Raw genomic sequence first — 21,589 nt, 5'->3', positions numbered from 1 at the left:
GCTTTTAGCTAGCGCAAGCTAAACTGCGTACTTCATCCATGATGTCGCTAAACATGAAGAGGAGTATCAGTGCGGTCACTGAATATTTTTTCTAGAAACATTATTTGAAAGCTGTTAAACACTTTCTCGTCTTAGCAGCACTGCCCATTATTTTCAAAATGGACAGCCGACTTTTAGCTACCAAGCTAATGTAGCAACATAACGTTTAGATTCATTGTTAGCTGAGTTAGCTAATCGACCTGTGGATAAACTGTGCACACTGACAGATAACATGGCAGAGTCGTTATCAGGGGTTAATGTTGTTCTGGTTATGGCCTATGGAAGCTTGGTAAGTAAGTTTCAGTTTTGGTTGCTTGTTGATAGCCGCTCATGTGATGATACTGACGTTAAAAACCTGTCCTGTCACGGTTTGCAGGTGTTTGTGCTGCTGTTCATCTTCGTCAAAAGGCAAATCATGCGTTTCGCAATGAGATCCCGCCGAGGACCCCATGCACCTATTGGCCATAATGCACCTAAGGTAAAGTTGATCACCTCTTTTAGAAGTCTGTTTACCTCTTGTCTTGCCGAAGAGGAGTGTATCCATGTTCCCAGGGTCTAATGTTCCCCAGCTCAATATCCTCTTCATATGACACACATTAAGGAGACATTTTAAATGGTTTTATGTTCTCAGCTATGTTTTTTCCCCCGGGTTAAATATCCATCTACAGTTTATAGCCTATTGATGTTATACTCCTTAAAACCTACGCCCTCAGATTTGTGGACACTCATTTTTCTTGATTTAAAATCCACAGTGGCAGAATGGATTTTTACCATTCAAGCTCCATTCATCCTTTTGCAATTTGAACCACAAAGATAGCCCCCACCAATCACTTACAATAAGGACTCTGTGAACATAGGGATAACCTCTGCCAAAGAATAGCTGAATATGCACCATCTGCTGTTGGTGCAAAAGTTAATTTATTATTTGTTATTTTCTTCATGAATTGATTCACAGGGTTTGAGGGAGGAGATTGACTCCAGGCTGTCCAAGGTCCAGGAGATCCGCTTTGAACCTCGTCTCCTATCAGAAGAAGACGATAGGCTGAAGCAAGGACCACAGATCAGTCAGTCACTTTTTCAGCTCATCTTGTTTCCACCTGAATCTCTTTTTAGTGTGATTGTCATTTATTTCGCAATGTAACAAAAACCTGTTTGTTATTCCCAGGTTGTTACAACTACCTGTACAGAATGAAAGCTCTGGATGCCATCAGAGACTCAGGTGAGAGAGAAAATGTGATGATTAGACTTAATTAAATTTTGCAGGTGCATGTATTTTTCCTCTCATATCATCACATAATACATTATTCTCACACTCATTACTGCCATACTTTCTCAAATTCACTTTAAATCTTACCTCTTGTGGCGGAGCAGCAGTTCAAATATCTTTTCATCCGTTAAAATGTTTTTTTTGTTTAAATGTATTTGTTTTTGTAATTATGCTTTATGACAAATCCTGTTTTTTTGTTGTGACCAAATTTCCCAAAAGTTTCCATTGAAATGTAATCTTTTCTAACCTTCACTTTTTGTTCCTACTTCTTTTGAATTTAGAAATTCCTCTCCAGGAGATAAGCCGCTGTCCCAGTGCGTTTACTGGACGCAACTTCAGGAACTGGCTGCTCGAGTTGAGCAACTCCCACTCTCTGATAAAGAGCAGCCGCAGTGCGCTGATTGATCGTTTACTTGAAGGCTATGACAGCGCTCGCCATGGGACTGGGGTGTGTACAAGTGTTTTTGTATGTGACTGATGGGTGATGAAAAGAAAATGTGAATGTGATGGGTTTAAGAGTTATGTTACTGATTTGACTTAAACTATTTGTTTCAGGCGTTTGGGGAAGCTGAGTTTTTTGAATACCAGCAAGCTCTCAACGAACTGGCTGATGTGTAAGTGCTGCTGTACTGGTCCAGACTGGAAATGATTAGTCTTGTAACATTGTTGGAGCAAGTTTTTCAGTCTGCATTGTTCACACTGACGGGGAAAGGTGTAGTGCATGCTTTCACATGTAATTGTTTCCCCCATTTTAAAGACTAAAAATCAAGTAGTTGAAAAACTGTCTAGATTTAGATCAATTTACTACGATAGTTTCTGCTATTTCATCACTTAAATCCATGAATATTTCTACGTGTACTAGTATTATTAATATATTCGCAATGCCATTCATCTTACAGTTAACATTTTGCATAGTAAACCCCCTTTTCTCTGCCTCCTTTAGGGTGAAAGCCTATTCCAGCACTACCAGCCTGGACCAGCATCACCAGTCCGCAGCCAAAGACCTGACAGGCTCTCCTGTCCGGAGCACTCCCTCCACCATCCAGGTCACATACCTGCCCTCCACTGGCCAGCGCAGCAAGAGGCCCAAACACTTTCTGGAGCTCAAAAGTTTCAAAGACAACTACAACACATTGGAGAGCACCCTGTGAGGGGGTCACAAAATGTTTGTCTGGTGTGTGAGCATGTGTGCACAACGGTTACACGATCAACTGTAAGATCCACAATATGTTTTAGGGTAATTTTTAAGACTTACTTAGAAAAAGAAATGTCTCATTTTCTAACAATTGTTGAAATCTTGCATTCAAGGTTTTTGCTCTCATGATGGTGAAGCCCTTACGTGCACGTTACACCAAAGGCCTTTTTTTGTATTTTGGACCTAATGAGTGAGTTGAGAGGACAAACAAGATTGTAGCCAACCTGGCAACCTTGTCATTTTTGTAAAAACAGCCAAATGAATGGCCGTCACCTGGATTCATTTTTCTTTTTCTCAAAAGTCCAAGTGTACATTTTGATTTACTGTAGTTGTACAGATGTAAGATATGTATACTGACACTATCTTATTTAATTAATAGTGTGATTTGTATTTATATGAGGTTGTACACTTGTAGTTTGAGATAAAAGCTTTACGACCCACTTCTTAATTTTCAGTGTCTTTAATAAATCCACTAGATGGCAGTACAAGGTTTACAGAGTAAAGACAACAGAGACAATAAAAGTTTGAAAAACTTAAAAAAGTACAACAAATTAATGTGAGAGACCAGGTATTTCATTATATAGAAACAAAATGTGACAGTCAACAACAAAAAAACAGACAACTTCAATGTTCAGTGTTCACAGTAAATGGGTAAAGAATTATACAGACAAACAGTGATACCATACAAACAATGCATACTTATGTAAGTAAGTTTATCGGTTAAGAGTTGCTGTTAAATATGCAACCTTATAGCACAAATCAGGTTTGTAATAAAAGGTGTTGAGGCAGCACTTGGCAACATAGAGAAGAATGAAAAACTAGCCTCTCATCTCAACAATTAGCCTCTAATAAGTATTTTTCAACATTACTAAAATAAAGGTCGAAATTCTAATATAAAATAGTATCACTTATTACATTCGACCCACTCTAATGTCAGAGAAATATATTTAAGTTAAACATAAAATCATATTTCAACATTGACATTGCCAACTACATGCCTGCCATTGACAATGTGGTGCAAAGCACTGAGGAATCTGACCCTGAACCCTGCAGCTGAGGATTGTGGTCAATAGGCTGTCTGATGAAGAAGTGCTGAAATTCCAATACGATTATTTGTATATTGTAACAAAGACATTTACAAATAATAATGGCAGTTTTAAATCTCGACCCACCTTTTACATTGACTTGTTCAAACATGTTCATTTCTGCATGGGAGAGAAGTGGAGGTGGGAAAAACTAACTTTACTGAACTCTTGCTACTGCCACTGTGGTAAAGACTTGCGGATTGACTCTGTACTTCACAGATTTGTGTCTTTGTAGATCAAGTGAGAAGTTCAGTAAGATTCCTTTTTTTACATTTAGGATCCTCCTCCCATTGGACCTTAGATTGAGTTCCCCTTTACTTTACCTTTTTAGATTCTGTTTGACACAGAGTCAGTGAAGGTACGCAGAACAGCCTCAAAAGTAACTGAGGTACTAATTTAAGAACAATGTGCTTCGTCACCATGAGGTCGGTTAAGCCAGCCTTTTTTCAAACTGCAGATCTACGATTTAGATTGGTGGGTGGTTAAATATATATTTACTCTGTATTTTACTTCTGGTCACTCCATTCAGGACTTGATCTCGATGACTTTGATGAACGGGAGGGCCTTGTTGGTCTGTGTCGTCGGTGTCAGTGTTTTACTGCACAGAGGGGGGAAATGAATGTTATGAGGTTTACATGGACATTTGACTATAGCATGACTGGTATACAGGGGACACTCTCAGGGTGAGATGAACATCTTATTGCGAATAAGAAAATGAGCAGCTCACCTGTAAACAATCTCTGGCTTGTTCTCAGTGGACGTCAGGGGCAGAGGGTCCTGGTCTGTCAGGAAGTACTCCATGTGGTCATGCATTTCTCTGTTCTGCAGACAGAAAGGGGTTAAAAGAGATTACATTGTGTACACAGAAGCACAGGTGCAAATACAGAGCAGTAGTATGAACGTTTTACATGCCAGACAACTTGCTAGCTTTTACTTGATTGATTGATTCAGATTCTAACTGCAGTTATACGAGGCTCCTGACCTCAGCTTCCAGGAAAGCGACCTTCTCTTCCAGATCATTGATGAACCGATCTCTCTCTTGGATGACTGTCCGGGAGTTCTGCAGCTGTATCATAGACACAACAAACAAACACAAACAAACAATATGAGATGCTCAGGAGCAACACAGCGCACTTCTCCAACAAGAGCAGATGCAGCATCACTTATTCATGACAGCCAGTTTTGTTTCACCACACGTTTCCTCTTGGCTCCACTCCGGCAAATCAATTACACTTCATGTGTCCGCCTCCTCAAAAATCTAATTTCCCCGTTAATGGCTTCCTGTGCACCGGAGGGCTCATTTGCATTGTGTGTGTGTGTCTGTGTGCACCTTGCACTGCTAGTCAACCTGCTTGTGTGCCATAAATACCTGTTCGATCATGTGGCGGACTTTCCTCTGCTGACTCTTCAACATGTCGTCAAGGTGATGAATCTTTTCCTTCAGGATGGCCACCTCCTTCTCCAGCGTTTCCCGCCTGCAAACACACAAATATATGAGAAAGTTATGTCAAACTAAAGAAGTTATTTTGTAATCATGACTATTGGAGGTCATGTTATTTGTATTATTTGTATTTTCACCCTGGGAACAAGTTGTTAATAGATTCATATTTAGGGATATATTCTCTCATGTTACAGGATATAAAGGGGATGAATTTACCTATATAGACCATCTAGAAGTGTAACAAATAACATTTTGGGTACAGTATGTTTTTCCTCATGACTTGGCTTGTTAAAAACAACTTCTACTTCTTATTTGGACCAATGTTTGAACTTTGGCTCGTCACATTGTTTCTCATCTCACCTCTGCTGATTCTCCTCCTTTTCCTCCCTGTCTGCTTTGAGCTGCAGCAGCTCTGCCTCCCCTGCCGCCATCTTGTCTTTGAGGATACCACTCTCGACCTCCATGCTTCCCAGAAGCCTCTGCAGCTCATCCACCTGCTGATCCCTCTTCTCCGACTGCTCCTCCGCCTTCTGCAGCCGCTCAGACTGATCAGCCATACGAACGCCATACTCATGTGACTCGGCCTGTGAGGGGAGCCACAGAGTAAGAAATGGCTTGGGGTTTCCTGTGATTAAGTAGTGATGGATACCCTCTTAAAGGCTCTGCACATATAAACTGTTTTCAATTACTCTGGCTGATCAGATTAGAGTTGTTAGGGGCTAGCAATTAACAATTAAACCAGATTACCCACACCACCTTATTTGGAGGTAAAACCAAAAAAGTGCTCCTGAAATGTATATAAATGCATAATCCCTATTTGCACTACAGTAAATACAGTAATAAAGTTTACTTACTCATTAGTTAGGGACAATTTACACATTTAACTTTCTTATTAGTACATGAGATGTGTCCGGAATTCTTACTAGATAGTATTTCTATGCAGATTTAATTATGTAGTGTGTTCAAATGGGAAAAGTGACAAAATAAAGTATAATCGTAACAGTCCGTATGCTTACTAAAACCTTTGATTTTTGAGTTTGCTGTTAATATATACTCCCACAATGCAATGCAAAAAGGAAAAGGAAAAGGAGGTTATAGCTCATAGCTGGAAAACATTTAAACTAATTGTGGATGCTGGGGAAACTGCTAAGGGACACCTCATAACAACTATTTAATTTAGTAGAAACATTTTTTTTTTTTATGTAATTGGCAGTGATATTCTAAAGTGTCGTAACATTTGCTTTTTTATGTTGCCCAAATGACTTGTCTAAATCAAAACCTAAATCTATTTTCTGATGACTTGCAATTAAGATGAATGAAATGACTGAAGACAAGTTAAGAGCTCAAACTATGTAAATGGTGTTTGCCTGTTGTGTAAATATAATTGTGTTGGTTCCACTAACTATACAAAAAGGACAGTACTTGACAGATCAGCATACGGTAAGTCTGTGGGCAGCGTGTCCCTACACGACCTGACAGATGAATGTGCTGTAGAATAAAGACCCAAACAGTGGGGGATCAGGGATGAGGGATGAAAACTAGAGATAAGACTGGCAGATAATGAGGATAATTAAAGGAACAGGACAGCAGCAGAGGAGTGAGTCATAGCTACAGACAGGAAATCGTGTCATGTTACTGATCTCGTGAGACAGACCTGCAGTCTCTCCCTCTCCTCCTGATGCCTCTTCTCCATCTCCTTCAGCTGCGCATAGAGACGCCCGGTCGCCTCTCTGAGGCTCACACTGTCCTCCTGATTATCCCCGACCTGAGAGCACAGACAGACAGAAAGTGACACGCTCAATTAGGCTTAATGTGGCAGACTACTTGAACCTGAGGGCAAGGCTGCAGCTAACAAACAGATAAGAGTGGTGGCTGATAGGACATTTGCTACGTGTTAGGTTGGCCGAGCCTGAGGTAATAAACACATTTAGATAAGAAGCTGGACGTCTGTTAAATTGTGCAGATAACCTTTTATCTCGGGGCTGTCCTTGAGGTGGCTAAAACACTTTTCCCAGACAAAAAAAGCACTTTGCATTGCTGTATAATCAGACACCACTTAGAATGGAGAGCAGTGTGAATTGATCCTTGGTTACCTACATACCACACATACAGGTCACTCGGTATGGACAGCCACAATAGCTCCCTGCTCCGACTCTACTGCCCTTATAGATAATGGTGTTGTGTTACAGGAGACGTTATGATGTGCCGAGTCTGGAATAATGCATGGGAAATACAATATTGTGTTTGTGTGTGCGCTTTTAGTCAGAATGTAAGTGAGCCCTTCGCTGTGTGTGGTAAGCTTTGTTATCAGATTCAGAGTCTGGCACCATTTTCTTTGGAGCAGCAGGCAGTTAGACTGAGTGCAAAACTGCTGGAGGGCCAGACATTTTCCCATTATGAACGCTGTGCCTGTTATTTAAATAGACATTTGAATGCATTCAGCTGAAATTGGTTTCCGCCAATCACCATGGTTCATTCACATTAAACGGATGAATTATCAGATTATAAAAACCACAGCAAACATGTGTTAGAGAAGGCTGAATTGTGATTAGCTCACCTGAGCGTCTGACTTGGGGAGAACAGTGTTGCCATTGGCTGGTTGGCTGCTGGGCATGTGGACTCTGAAGCCATTGACTGGATACTGAAGAGGAGAGCAGCGGTTGTTTAGTGGAGTTAGTGCTTTATTTCTCCTTTTACTAATGAATAAATATTAGAGGGTCCAGCGAGATCACTGCACTTCAACCTAAAAGGGCAGTTCACTCCCAAAAATATTTTGTGATGCAAAATAAACACAAAATACAAACAAAATAAAATAGCTCAACCACTTTGACTAGACATAAACGCCAATTTTGCTAAACAAAAGATACATCCAGTATCATAATTGCTGTCAATTAATTTTCTGTTTGTTGACCAAACAATAATTTGTTCTAATTACTACACTCAGAAAAACATCTTTATGTCTGACGCAGACGGTGCATACCTTGTTGTTGTTCGTGTTCTGTCTGGCTGCCATCTGCTCTCTCAGAGTCTTCAGACAGTACCTCACCTAGAAACAAAAACAAATTACAAATGTGACTTATGTAGAAAATATTACCATGCCCTTCCCCTTATTCAACACACATGGTCTAATGTTCTCCACTAGCGGTTGAGCGTTGACTCATTGTCTAAATGCGGTTCAATGAAGTGTTGCTCTGTCTGTCGCACACTGACCTCCTGAATCTGCGACACTTCGTCCGTCAACATCCTGACACTCTGCGCTGTCTCTCGACGGGCTTCGAGGTAAACCTGGATACCACAATGACAGGAGTGTTAGATAATACAGATGAGCGCACAAATACTTCAGATAAGCATGAAAAAGTGGATACAATACAACTAAAACCAAAACAAGCTCACATACCTTAATGACTTCAACCTTTTCTTCTGTGGGAGTGATGAGTGTTTCTTCCTGCTCCTCTGGTTTCTGTGGTACCACTAATGCTATGCCGTTCTATATTCAGTGAAAAAGAAAAGTTGTCCCATTCTATACTTGTTTGCTTCTTTCACTCAACAAACAACAAGAACACTGTTTTCCTCTTTGTTTTTGTACCTTGTTGCTGTGTTGTTCCGAGATGCAGCCTGACTGATCCTGATCTTGTAGAGTGAGTCTAAGCCGCCTGCATCGGACCTGAAATGAAAGATAAGGGCATACGAGGAAATAAATGGAGCTGTGGGGAGTATGAGAAAAACAACCAATGGAGAGAAATGAAAGTCACCAGTGAAACAGAGGGTGGAGCAGAGACAGAAAGGCACACTTTTTAATAAAACTTCCTCATACTGAAGTTCCTCTGTGGATGCCACACTGGTAGACTACAAAGCCTAGCAACCGACACAGACGAGACATTTCCATTGCATCCTCGAGGCAAAGTCTGGGGGTTAGGACCAAACACGCCACTCTACTCTCCTACATGAACATGAAACCAGTCAAGTCCGGGAAAACAACACTCAAAACAACCGTGACTTCTGAGTCACTCTCAATTCAAATGTGTTGGAAATAAAAACAGTTCAAACTTCCCTTTAAAACAGAGTATTATTAGAAAATAGTTTGTGCAACAACACACTGACAATTCTGGAGAAAACTGATGGTCTGACTTGATCATATATATATATACACATATAAATAGTTGACATCAGTTGAAAGTCAAATGAAATCCCTTAGTCTCAGCTGGCCTTTTTTGTACCAGATATTTTTTAAATAACAAAGTACAACCTTTCCCTGAAGCAAATACTTGCTTTGACTATACATAATCCTCCTTGGCAACACCCATTTAAGTAGGTGGAAGTATGGCTCCACACAAATTCTGTTGCTTTTTCTCTGAATGTGATAAGAAAACAAACCATATGGCCCTTTGACAAACTAATTTAGGTAGAGGATAAAAGTCCAGGTACAGGTGAGTTATGTAACACAGTTGATTGTCAATTTATCGGCAACCTAAATTATGCTCAATCCCAGCCTCTAGCTGGTGTTATGTGTTGGTATGTAAGCATGCGTGTGTACATGCTTATAAATATGTGTCTGTGTAGCATATATGGAACATACTGCATATGTTATGCAGTGTGCCTCCACTCTACAGTAGAGTCAGGTAAAGACTGAATTGTTATTATCAGTCATTACTCAAGCCAGATGTCAAAAAGGTATTTTTACTTTGTCGTGCTGACGGAGTTGTTATCATCAGTGGCTTCAATTAAACGTTGCGTGTCAGCTAAAGACTAAACTAGATAGCGATCAGAACAAAAGCCAAGCTGCGCAAATGACACATCATTTAATAGCCAAAAGAAAAAACACAAACACAAACAAAATGTCCTGTAGATGTTTGTATTTAATGTTGATTTCAGTCTTAGTCTTAAGACCTCAGAGAAACACCCAAACTATTATTATGCTAACTTATTAAAAAAGCTAAGTTTGTTTGGAGGTTGTTTTTCTTATATAGGTTGCAGCTGTGGTGCAGTAAGGTTTAAAAAGCTATTGCTCACTAGTGTCACACTGGTGAAAGCTGAAACTTTGCTCATAAACATGTGTTTTTCAAGACTAGCTTTTTATCTTCTGTCAGAGAGGTATTTTTACAAGTTTCACACTCAAGTGATACTCTTGCAAGGTACATGCCATGCAAGAGAAGCTCCCCTGTCTTAAATCACACTATGAGAAGTCAGGAATCTCCATTGTCTTATTAATTTCACCCGCGTAATATTTTGCATTCACACCCTTGTATGTTGTACTTATATTGGTTTGGCTTATTTATAGCTAATAGTTGAATTTGTATTCTATTGTTTCTGTATGTTGCACTTATTTGGCTTATTTGAAGACAGTGTTCACTTCACGATTGTACCTATTTGAAGCTATTGTACTTACAAGATTCTTGCTGTTCGGAGTTGTATCTCCATGATTGTTTGCACTTTTTGTACGTCGCTTTGGACAAAAGCGTCAGCTAAATGAACTGTAATGTAATGTAAAGTTGAATTGCTTGCTCTTTAACATCTTGTGTTGTGCAGTCAATGTCATGTAGTTGGCTGCAGAAACATGATACACAACACAGTTTACCAGCTGTACACTTAATAAAGCCACGTCACACTCCTTTAATTGCTCCCCGTGAGAATGACAGCTGTGGTTACAACGAAGGAATGATAAAGAGGACACTGACATGTTCTCTGCAGTCAGTTGTCAGCTTTAAGTGACGATCAATGCTGTAATAATAACTTCAGTAAAGTATTCAAATGATTTAGTGGCACCACATGTGAACCTGACTACAAGAATGAACAAAGAATATAAATATATATAAATATATATATAAATATAAATATAAATATATATATATATATATATATATATAGTTTCACTCTTGAGAACTAGGACCACCAGACAACAAACTTAATTTACTCAATCCTTCCTTCTCTCCTGGGTAAAGCCCTCAAGTGAATCTGGCTTCCAAGTAACAGCATGGCAGTGCAGTCACACACATTAAGTGCCTGTCAGTGGCTGAATGTTACAGCTGTGTGTGACAACTTGCCACAAAAGCAACACCCTGCACTGAGGCCAAGCATTTATAACTGCAGTCTGTTGAGCTTCTGGTGATATCAGACAAAATGATGATAAAAAGTAATCAAATAGAGCTTTAATGTGTGTGTGTGTGTGTATGTGTGTGTGTGTGTGTGTGTGTGTGTGTGTGTGTGTGTGTGTGTGTATGCAAGATATCTCCTCCAACAGAGCATTGTCGTGTGTAGGATTCCTGTCAAATGTCTAACTAAAATACATACATGCTGAAGATGACAGAAGATATGCTTTTAATTGTTTTGTTCCTTTGTGAGCCACTGTGACACAAAAAACAAACCTGCGTGTAAATGAGTGGAAACAGTTTATGGTTTTAGACCATGTATGAACATGCCTACCAAGTCATTTCAAAACAAATGGCTTGAGAAAAAAGAATGACGACCCAGTACGTCACATGTGGCTAAAACATTTGGTTACTTACGTAAGGAGTTCTCTGCTTTGCAAGTTAAACACAGGCTACATGGTTTAGTTTGAATGGCATGTTTTTGTGTCTAATTGCGACATCTAAAAAACTATCAGAGGCAGTGACAGGCCAGCCAACAGTTAATTCTGTGATCTGAGGAAGCCAGAGCTTGAGGGCTTCACACAGACACACCCTGGGAGGTGCTTACTGTACACAGAAACATAATGCTCTGCAGCTCACCACACGCTATTCTTCTGTATTTCTTTAGAACTCGTCCCAAAGACATGTTTACATTTCAGGCATGTGGCTGAAACTCATCAACAGAGCTTCAAAATAAGCACTCCTGAAGAATAGGTTACAGATAATAATCTGCTTTTTCATAAAAGTAAATTATAGGTAGGTTTTGGTACTCGGTATGGAAATTAATCTTTAACGGTGCCAAATCTTATGCCACGTTTAAGCATTTTCACATGCTGTACTAAATGCCTGAGGAGTTTCATCTTTCCCTGGGAAAGATCCTGAGTAAAAACAGCAACAGCAGTGTGTCTGAGACAAACAAAAGGAATATGGGAAACTACCTTATAAGATCATATTGTTGTGGAGCAGTGCTGAACGTCAAAGCAATCTCTTCTAACTATGAAAACGTACCACCAAATTTGAGAAAAACGGGCTTACGCATTATATGACCTTAAAATCCTTGATTGTTCATGTTGCAGCCAACAGCGCCATGCCAACAGTGGGTTCATGGATGAAAGAGAGGTTGATTGGGGACCACTCCTACAAGAAGGTGCTTATTAGGTGTCATTAAAGGACAAATGGCCTGTATACGTGATCATGTTCCAAGATGAATAGACATGTAATTGTTGCATACTTTTGCGGCGCTGGCCTGTCTAACTAACATACGACCAACTGTTAACTGTTAATTCAATCAGAAATATGTGGGTGTTTAAGTAAACAGGTTATACTGCCATAACCTCAAGTTAAGAATTCTTCCGCTTTGTTCTAATACATATTTGCATATCTGCTGCAGAGACACGTGCAACCTCACTCATTACTGTACATAATGTCATCAGCGATTTCATCTGCTCCATGCAGTTACAGAGCAATACATATCTGCCTCCATTGATGAGTGCTGCTCCACTAGGCTTATCCAGGAAGCTCAGGGAACGCTTCATTTCCATTTTTATGGCATTTCTAGGAGGAATAACCTCCAAATGTACTTAATAATAAAAACATGCAGCAAGGTTAAGTTGTATCCCTGGGCTTTCCATACACTTTTATGACACAAGTGTCATGTTAACATATACTGATAACTCATTTCATAATATATTTAGACTCTAAATGGATTTAATGAAAATCGCTTTAGAGATTACATCACTACCAGTAATTGAGATGATCAGCTGTTCTATTACAGTGGATTGATTCTCTCTGCGAAGTATAAATCTTCCTTTATCAGATTCCATTAGTTTGAGAAGATCAGAAGGCAAACAAATACTCAACTTGTCTTGCACAACACTGTGCAAAAAACTTTGAACTGGGGAAAACCATGAATCATCAATTTAATTCACTACAAAGAAACCTCTTGCACTGCTATTTAGTTCAGTCATATAAAAAGTACAACTAGTATTTGTGTACACATGGGCACTGCAAATAATCCATAGTTTCTGTAATCAATGATTTTTGGAAGAAACCTGCATTTGACCCATTTTGATGGGTCAGTAGTATCTTAACATTAATGTGCTGCGCTGCCAGTACCCACCATGATCAATGTTTCTCATAAACAGTAGGTATGGTGGTCAAAACAGCTTTGATGTTTTCTGTCTCGTGTTTGTAATAGGAGATATCGAAGCAGGAGGACAGAGCAGCGCTATAGCTTCTTTACAGCTTCTTTACACATCTTTAGTAGTTCTGAGGTGCGAGTGCCACTAAGGAATTCATAGTAAAGTGCAATACATAACAAAAACAAAATAATGTACAGAGTTAAGTACAATAAGGCTGCAAGTAACTGTTATTTTCATTGCCAATTCATTAGCTGATTGTTTTCTTGTCCAACTGATTAATGGTTTCATCTATAAAATGCCATAATAGCAAACAAGAATAATGTTTTAAAGCAGAGTAAAGCAGAAAAGACTTAAAGAGTGTAACAGAGTAGAGCTGAGTGACGTACAGTACTGAAGATCATTTCAGGTATTCAGGGGGGGAATCAACACTGCAGATTAGATCATTTATACTGCATTAGATATCTCAGTGTCCGGACTACAAGAGCATCCTCATACCGTCAGTGACCTCCCACAATCAATACAAAGCATCCAAACCCAGTTATCAGGCTACAAACTCCTCCATGACTGTTGTTTACTGATTTGGAGATGATATCACTGCTGTACTCACCGGACTGATACCGAAGAACAACAATGAATAAAGTATCTACTAGACATAGCTATAAGCCTGTGAACTAAATCATTCGAACAAGCTGAGAAAGTAGAATAGTGGTTCATTGTTTGCACCAACACCAGTCTCTACATTCCTATTCCAAGTGCCAACAGAGATTACAGCACCGTGTGAAATCCATCCATCTCAGCGTGCAGTCAAAACAACGTATTACCAAGCAACACATACTAGGAATGATAAGAAAAGCCATAAAGCACTTAAAACACAGTAGCTTATAAACCCTGCTCCAAACCATCACACGCCACACGTTAATTATAAACTCTTCCCTTCTGATTAATACTAACAGTATGTGTCACCAACACAACAAAAACCAAGTCACTTTTCCAAAGAATAAATTCAGATTGACAAAAATACCAAATAAAAGGTCTCTTTTTGTATATAATATTTTTTATGTATTTTTGGATTGGTTTGGTCAGTGTGTGGGAAACTGGCCCTTTAATTTAAATATGACAAGTTAACAATGAAGATGAACCCAAATGAATCATATAAGCAAACACTGTAATTCATAAAGCAAACAAATCGACAACCGCAAGTGCCATCATACACTTCACGCTGTACGAACCCAAAGGCAAACCCTTAACTTTATCTCACATAGGATCCTCTGATATCTACCTGGGCAGACGAAGCTGTCGGGGACTCTTCCCGCTGATGTTCAGGCAGCTGTGATCCAGCCAGTCTGTTTCTTTGTGACTAAGTGCGCAGGAAGCCTCGACTGTCTTGCCTTACATGGCTGGGTGAGGCTCCACCAGCTGCCCAACCCTTTCCTTTCTCCAGTCAGAGAGCTAAAGTGCCAGTCTGAGGAGGCACATGGTTGTTAGCCTCCCCTGCAGGACTGCATTGCCAGATATACAATGGAAAGAACTGCAGGGAACATTTATTTGATTGGATTATAAACAAAGACGTTTGTTGATGGGGAATCTAAACTGCATAACAGTTTGAAAGCCATCTGTAGACACATTTCACATTTTATTGGAATTGCTTAATAAATTGACCAGGCTTCATCAAACAGTCTCAATCATTTCGAGTAAATGAGTGACTAGGTTAAACCTTACTTCGGTGTAGCCTAAGCCTGCAAATATACACTAATATATAACTTACTTGGATCATTTGTGACCAATAGATCATCAAATTCAAATCAAATTTATTTGTATAGCCCAATATCACAAATTATACATTTGTCTCAGTGTGCTTTACAGACTGTACAGGATACGACACCCTCTGTCCTTAGACCCTCGCATCGCACAAGGAAAAACTCCCTAAAAGAAACCCCAAAATTAAAGGGGAAAAAATGGAAGAAACCTCAGGGAGAGCAACTGAGGAGGGATCCCTCTCCCAGGACGGACAGACGTGCAATAGATGTCGTGTGTACAGGATAAACAACATAGTACAAATACAACATTTGACAGAAATTATGTTGTGTTGGAAAAAAAAGAAATAGAAAGTATGGATGAATCCAGGAAAATGTCAATAAGGCTTCCTGGTGTCCAGCAGGACCAGGTCAGCAGGCGCTGTCACGATTCATGATCCTGACGTAAACTTTATCAGTGGCAACCTGCCACATGAGAGACAGACACTCCGGGGATGATACCCCGGATGGTGAGTAGATAAACTGTGGGATGAAGAAGGCTTCATTTATCTGCCACATGGTGACAGTGATAGGTAGCAGCACCTTGAGGAATGTTAGTGCGCGTTACATAAGGAGAGATTAATGAAGCGTCTTTATATAAACAGTCACTGCCGGGGTGAGTGTGTGCAGTGTAAACAAAACTGTGCAAACAAAAAGTCAAATGCCACAGTCCAAATATGTTCATGCTTGTATGTGTTCATGTGTCTCTAACTAGCTGAAACTCTATTCGTTAAACTTCCATCACGGAAAAATCTTAAATCTAAAGGCCCTGTCACACATATCCGTATGACAGAAACGTATGCCGGTGCATCCGAAATATCGGCAATAGGTTGATATAAATTAAGGGTAAGTTGTGATCGTTTGAAGGAGCAGACGATACGCTGAACACGCCAAACACACGGCCCTGTCACACAGCTCCGTATGGCAGAAACATGCCGGCGTATATGAAAAGTAACTAAAAATGTGTCAGAGTCCAAATACGTCCAACTTTTCCACAGCGGTGTTGTAGCTGACTTATACATAACAAATACATAACAAATTATTATACGTATGTCAAACATTTATAGCATATCACTTACTTATACAAAACGTATCAGAGCGTCTTGCCAACGGAGCTGGAAAAGTGCCATCTGGTTCACGTCATGCTGATGCTGGAGAACGGCTAAAATGCTGAACGCTAGCTGTACTGTAGAAACACGTTTAATAAGTTACTCCGTCGTCAGGCATCATCTTAACATAGGGTAGGAATAGGGTATCCACTCGTTATCAATACATTGGCTGTAGGATTCACCGTCAGCCGACGTAGCCTTTATCTAACGTACCTCTAACGTATTCACGTAGGTATTCACGTAGGTAAGTATTCACGTACGTATTCCGTATTCACGTATGTCTAACGTGACGTAACGTCTGCATATCTTATGAAGCACACGTCGGGTACGTCCGGTAATATTGAACATGCTCAAAACATCAGCGTTCAACAATGCACCCCAGCGTAACACAGTGAGCTCTTAACGAATACTACTTATACCTTACCTTATATCTACGTACACCAGCGTGTTGCCGATATTTTGTGTACGTTATGCATTTGTTGAGTATTCGTCTGATACATTTTGTATGAGTAAGTGATGCGATATCAATAGGTTAGACATGTGTATCTGTATACGTTCACTTTTACGATCCGATGAAAAGTTGGATGTATTTGGACTCTGACAAATCTTCGTATGCGCCGGCATACGTTTCTGTCATACGGACATGTGTGACAGGCCTTTATGTTTTTAACACCATTTCTGCAACTAAAAATAACTTCATTATCAAGTTATGTTTTTTCCTTTGATAATTCATTGTTTTGAATTACAACAATTAGTCAACTAATCTATTAGTCGATCGACAGAAAATAATTTAACAAATGTTTGATAATCATTTATTTGAGTCTTATTTTTTCTTCTTATTTTTTAATACCCACACTCTCTGGTTCCAGCTTTCTAAATGTGAATATCTTTGTGTTTTGAACTGTTGGTTTGACAAAACAAGACGTCACTTTAGTAAATTGTGATGGGAATTTTTCACAATTTTCTGACATTTAAAACCAAATAAGTTATTGATGGTTAATAAAGGAAAATGTCATCAGAATATCATTATTTCACAGAGCTCAAGGGAGTGCCTTCAAATTGCTTGTTTTGTCAGACAAACCCAAATATATTTAATTTACAATTATATTAAAGCTAAAAAAAGTCACATTTAAAAAGGTTGTAACTATTGAATGTTTGACAGTACTAAAAAAACAACTTTACAATTAACAAAATTGTTGTTGATTAAGTTCTGTCAATGGACTTATAGTTTCATCAGTAGTGTGTTATATTCTAAATGTATGACATTATGTCTCAATATACAATGTACCTTACATTTCTGTGTTTTGTATGTTTCTTTACACAAAGAACAGACTTCCACTCAGTGCTTGTGTGTACTAAACACCTTGTTACTTATCACGCTATTTGTATTTATTTATAGTGGCTTATCCTTTTGTTGATATGCGAGTAGGGGAAACATGCCATTTAACAATGTCGGTATCACACACAAAAGGCTGTGAGTGAAGGAATCTCTCTTATGTAGCTACGTAAGCATAAGCTGGCAGACCAAAACCCACAACAATCCTGCTAAACTATTTTAATAATATGCTAGCCAGACCATTCTTGCTCTTCCCAGCATGTTCTCACGCCATGACAGAACATACATTAACTTCAATTAAAACATTTGAAAGATAAAACAAAACAAATGATCATACTCTTAAATGTTATTAAGTGGGATGAAAAAGGTTTCCCAGTGGAAATAGTGGTTTCCAGAACTGGATGCAATGCTCATGTTTACAGTAAGATCACAACACATAAAAAAGAGCTATCTCCAAGAGAGTGTCTTTGGTGTGTAGAAGAACCAGTGAATTCATAGTATCGACAGTAGTAGTAGTAGTAGTAGTAGTAGTAGTAGTAGTAGTAGTAGTAGTAGTAGTAGTAGTAGAAGTAGTATAAAGCCCTTAATCACTGTTACAGTCAATGATAGATTAAATATTATCCTCTCCAAACTGTAAACCATCCTCTAATCATTTATTATTTTTTTAACTTCATCACAGTTGGATCCCATCAAAGCTGAAGCTGCCAATAACCAGTACGACGGGACATAACACTTATCAACTCAATGGTTTAGGCCTATGAATAACTTAAACCGTGATAAAAAAAAAGTAATGTAATGATTATTCATGTCACTTTGTTAAATATCGTTTATACTACAAGGAAGTGTGTGATGATAACAATGTGCAACAAAATGTGAAAAAGCCAGTTTTGTACATACTGGATCACAGAGTTAGGTATGCTACTGAAATAAGATCGGTCACACACAAAAAAACATTGATGACCAAAGAAAAGAGGATATTTCTGTCAAGCTTCCCAACCAACAAGTCTCGGCACTTTCTTAATGGTCTTTGGAACTTCTGACATGGAGTCCTCTGTAAATTCTATATTCCGGAACATCAGGTCAATGTTTTCTGCCAGTGCATAACAAAAGGATTAACTTAATGTGTTACAATTATTTAAAGTATAAAAACATTGCTGGAGGGTATGACAATTTAATTAGGTAGGGCATTCACACTTGTTTAGACATATCAATTCATTATATGTAATGACAGTAGGCTATGCTGTGAAAGAGCAAGCACTACGCCGTTATACTGCCTTTTCTTTTCTGTGTGTACACATCAAAATACAGGATCCACACGAACTCTTTAAAGCAAGAAGCAGGTTAAAGTTCCAGTGAAAGTACCATGTACACAGTGACACATACAGTCACTCTGTGGGGAAAGTTAATGATAAGTGACGTTTAACTAATGCAACAAGTAGCAGTGTACTCCAGCAGTACAACCTGCTATTTGACCTGCATGAGTATTTTATTATATGTAATGATATGCAAGAGGCATTTGTTTTTGTACATACAATTAAAAGCTATTGAGTTCAGCAACCATTTGGTATTACTTTGATCTCTTACAGAGGACATGGTATATCAAGTAATTCATGTGCCTTCTAGATTACAGTCATTTGATTTAAATTCAGTCACACTCAGACATTATTAGATCAAATGACGTCACAGTGTACAAATAATACCATCAGAGTGACATGCTCCAGCTCTAGGTGTCCTATCCATCTATATCAGTAAAATATATATTGTGGGAACACACCTTTGAATTTATGCTGAAATCACACAAAGTATGTCACATGACACAGTGTGCTGTATCTGCACTCACATAATGATGTTGAAATGTAAGCTAACACTAAAGTTTGTAAGGACAAAGAAGAAAGACAGATGTGTTGAATATGGCAACTCAAACTCTAATAAAAATGTACATTTTGCTTTAATATGTGAACAAAAACAACCTTTTCTTCCTCCCTCAATGTATTCAATGTGTTTGGTGTAAAGTGAATTTACGCTTTTCATGTCACATAATCTCATTTTATATGTCTCATGTAGGCGAATGTTACACAAAGAGACTGATTTCTTTTACAGGTAAAATAAAGTTAATATCCTCAAATGTGCTGTAAAATAGAACAGTCCAAATACCTACTCGCTAAAACACTTAACGTTAGCTAACATCATCTATCACAGCTGTTTGTAATTAAATTAACTATGTTAGTCCAGTGGTACCACAGGAAATATAAAGTGGGATTAAGTCACTAGTCTATAAACGTATTATCGAGTACCATAGACACATTTAAATTAAGTTAAAGCTGACTGATAAAAGATTCAACTCTGTCTCTTTAATTAAACATTTAAGCAAGTTACATTTTATTTTTTACTCACGTTAGCTTTGTTTTCCTCATCTCCATGTTCCTCAATCCGCTTCACACCGCCGCTCATCTTCTCAGTGGAGAGTAAAGACAGCACATAACAATGAAAAACAAATTATAGCAGTCGAAATATTCTTTTTTTTTTTCAGTGTTTAAAACTTTACACTTCGTCGTCCTCGCACACAACTGTTAGATACTCCAACAAAGAGTGAAGAGACTGTGCCGCTGCATTCACTGTCTGTCCAGGTAGTAAATCTGAACCCTGCAGGTCTTCAACATGCCTGCACTTCATTTAACAGGAATGTATTGAATCATAAATCAGGATGTAGGAAGCAGAAGTCGTTGTGCACGTTTTGCAGCCTAATGTTTTATATTTTTACTTTACTTACCTTATACCTGTTCTCTTTGTAGCCTATACAAAACATTTATGCACACCGGTCTAGGTTAATATACTGTATGGCTGTAATTTACAATTTACGATGATTTATGCTTTTTAGCACATATTTTCTTCTTCTTCTTCTTCTTCTTCTTCTTCTTCTTCTTCTTCTTCTTCTTCTTCTACTGTATCTGTATGCAGTTACTATCCACATCTATGACATTTTGTTCTATGGTTGCTTAAATTATAAATTTCATTGCTGGGGATAAAATAAATGTAATTTTAAATCATCTCATCTGATCTTACAGATTTATGCTGTTGTTGTGTTACTTCATTTGACACGCACTTAATTCATATTAACGATGTTGATGATATGAAACATAAAATGTTTACATACCAAGTGGCAGTCATATATACTGTACATTAAAGGCAGAGAGTAAGATGAATAAATCCAAATCAAGAAATCATATTTATGATGGGGATCTATAGGGAGGATAATGACTGACTTACTCGAGAAATAAACTGACCTCAGAGAAGTTGATGACGCCTCCATCTGGCAGACATTTGGTGTAAGTGCTGCTGAAAAACAACATTTTGTCCTCAGTTGCCTGCCTGATCTTCTTCCAGATGGATCCCATATGCTGCCTCTCTTCATCTGTCTTGTTTCAACGAATATTTGTTCAACGTCTTCCCAATATTTCAGAAATATCTGTGACAATGAAGCACCTACACTAGCTGTGATCTGCTCCCCATGCACTGCAGCTAATTCTGTGTCAGACCTGCAAATAGGATGTAGTCCTGTTTGACAGTCCAGTCACATGTCAGGTGGCTCTGTTGCCACTTACACTTCTTACTGTAAGACCTATGGCTGAACTCATTTACCTTTGGCCACATATGGCTTTTGTGGTGTGAAGTCTGACACATCAGAGAAAACCTTTGACAATGTTGACAGTCTGAGAACATTAAGAACAGTAAGACAAAGTGCTGCACTAAACAGAGATTTGGCAAAGGAAATATTTAAAACTGTCTAAATACTTAAATGGTTTTATTTATGAGATCAACAGTAATCATCAATATGTTATCAGTGTAGATTCATATGAAAAGCTGTAAAAGAAGTGTCCTAACATGTTGGTTTTACTTCACAGAAATGATGACAGAATGCAGTTTCCTGTTGTTACTTGCTTTATAGTTTAAGGCAGGTGTGGCTGAAATGAAAGACCAGAATCTAATCCCCAAATCAATTCAAACCATGCAGTATAAGCCTACTGTACTACAGCGTTCTTCCGCTGTTTGACATGTTT

The 21,589-nt window shown here is 38.6% G+C and overlaps 2 protein-coding genes across 3 annotated transcripts; one reads left to right on the top strand and one right to left on the bottom strand.

Annotated features, from left to right (window-relative positions):
• LOC115015895 (uncharacterized protein C1orf43 homolog) lies at nucleotides 1-2,941 on the top strand. 2 transcript variants are annotated; one of them, XM_029443510.1, is made up of 7 exons: nucleotides 1-328; nucleotides 416-517; nucleotides 995-1,103; nucleotides 1,205-1,258; nucleotides 1,588-1,754; nucleotides 1,862-1,920; nucleotides 2,250-2,941. In XM_029443510.1, exons 1-7 carry the CDS (start codon nucleotides 272-274, stop codon nucleotides 2,455-2,457), a joined length of 756 nt encoding a protein of 251 aa, XP_029299370.1. In that variant the 5' UTR covers nucleotides 1-271; the 3' UTR covers nucleotides 2,458-2,941. The 2 variants fall into 2 exon arrangements, with proteins under 2 accessions (XP_029299370.1, XP_029299371.1); XM_029443511.1 differs by having other exon boundaries at nucleotides 1-332.
• A 4-nt stretch (nucleotides 2,942-2,945) lies between these two features.
• Nucleotides 2,946-20,154, bottom strand: tuft1b (tuftelin 1b). Its single transcript, XM_029443509.1, has 12 exons — nucleotides 19,926-20,154; nucleotides 8,614-8,691; nucleotides 8,425-8,514; nucleotides 8,238-8,312; nucleotides 8,008-8,073; nucleotides 7,585-7,668; nucleotides 6,682-6,792; nucleotides 5,388-5,611; nucleotides 4,956-5,061; nucleotides 4,569-4,652; nucleotides 4,314-4,408; nucleotides 2,946-4,184 (listed from the first exon to the last, which is right to left on the bottom strand). Exons 1-12 carry the CDS (start codon nucleotides 19,980-19,982, stop codon nucleotides 4,112-4,114), a joined length of 1,143 nt encoding a protein of 380 aa, XP_029299369.1. The 5' UTR covers nucleotides 19,983-20,154; the 3' UTR covers nucleotides 2,946-4,111.
• Nucleotides 20,155-21,589: the final 1,435 nt, after the last annotated feature.

Source organism: Cottoperca gobio, chromosome 11 (genome assembly GCF_900634415.1).
Source record: "Cottoperca gobio chromosome 11, fCotGob3.1, whole genome shotgun sequence".
Classification (NCBI taxonomy): domain Eukaryota; kingdom Metazoa; phylum Chordata; class Actinopteri; order Perciformes; family Bovichtidae; genus Cottoperca; species Cottoperca gobio.
The sequence above is the reverse complement of the archived record's forward strand: the minus strand, read 5'-3'. Positions and strand labels throughout refer to the sequence as shown.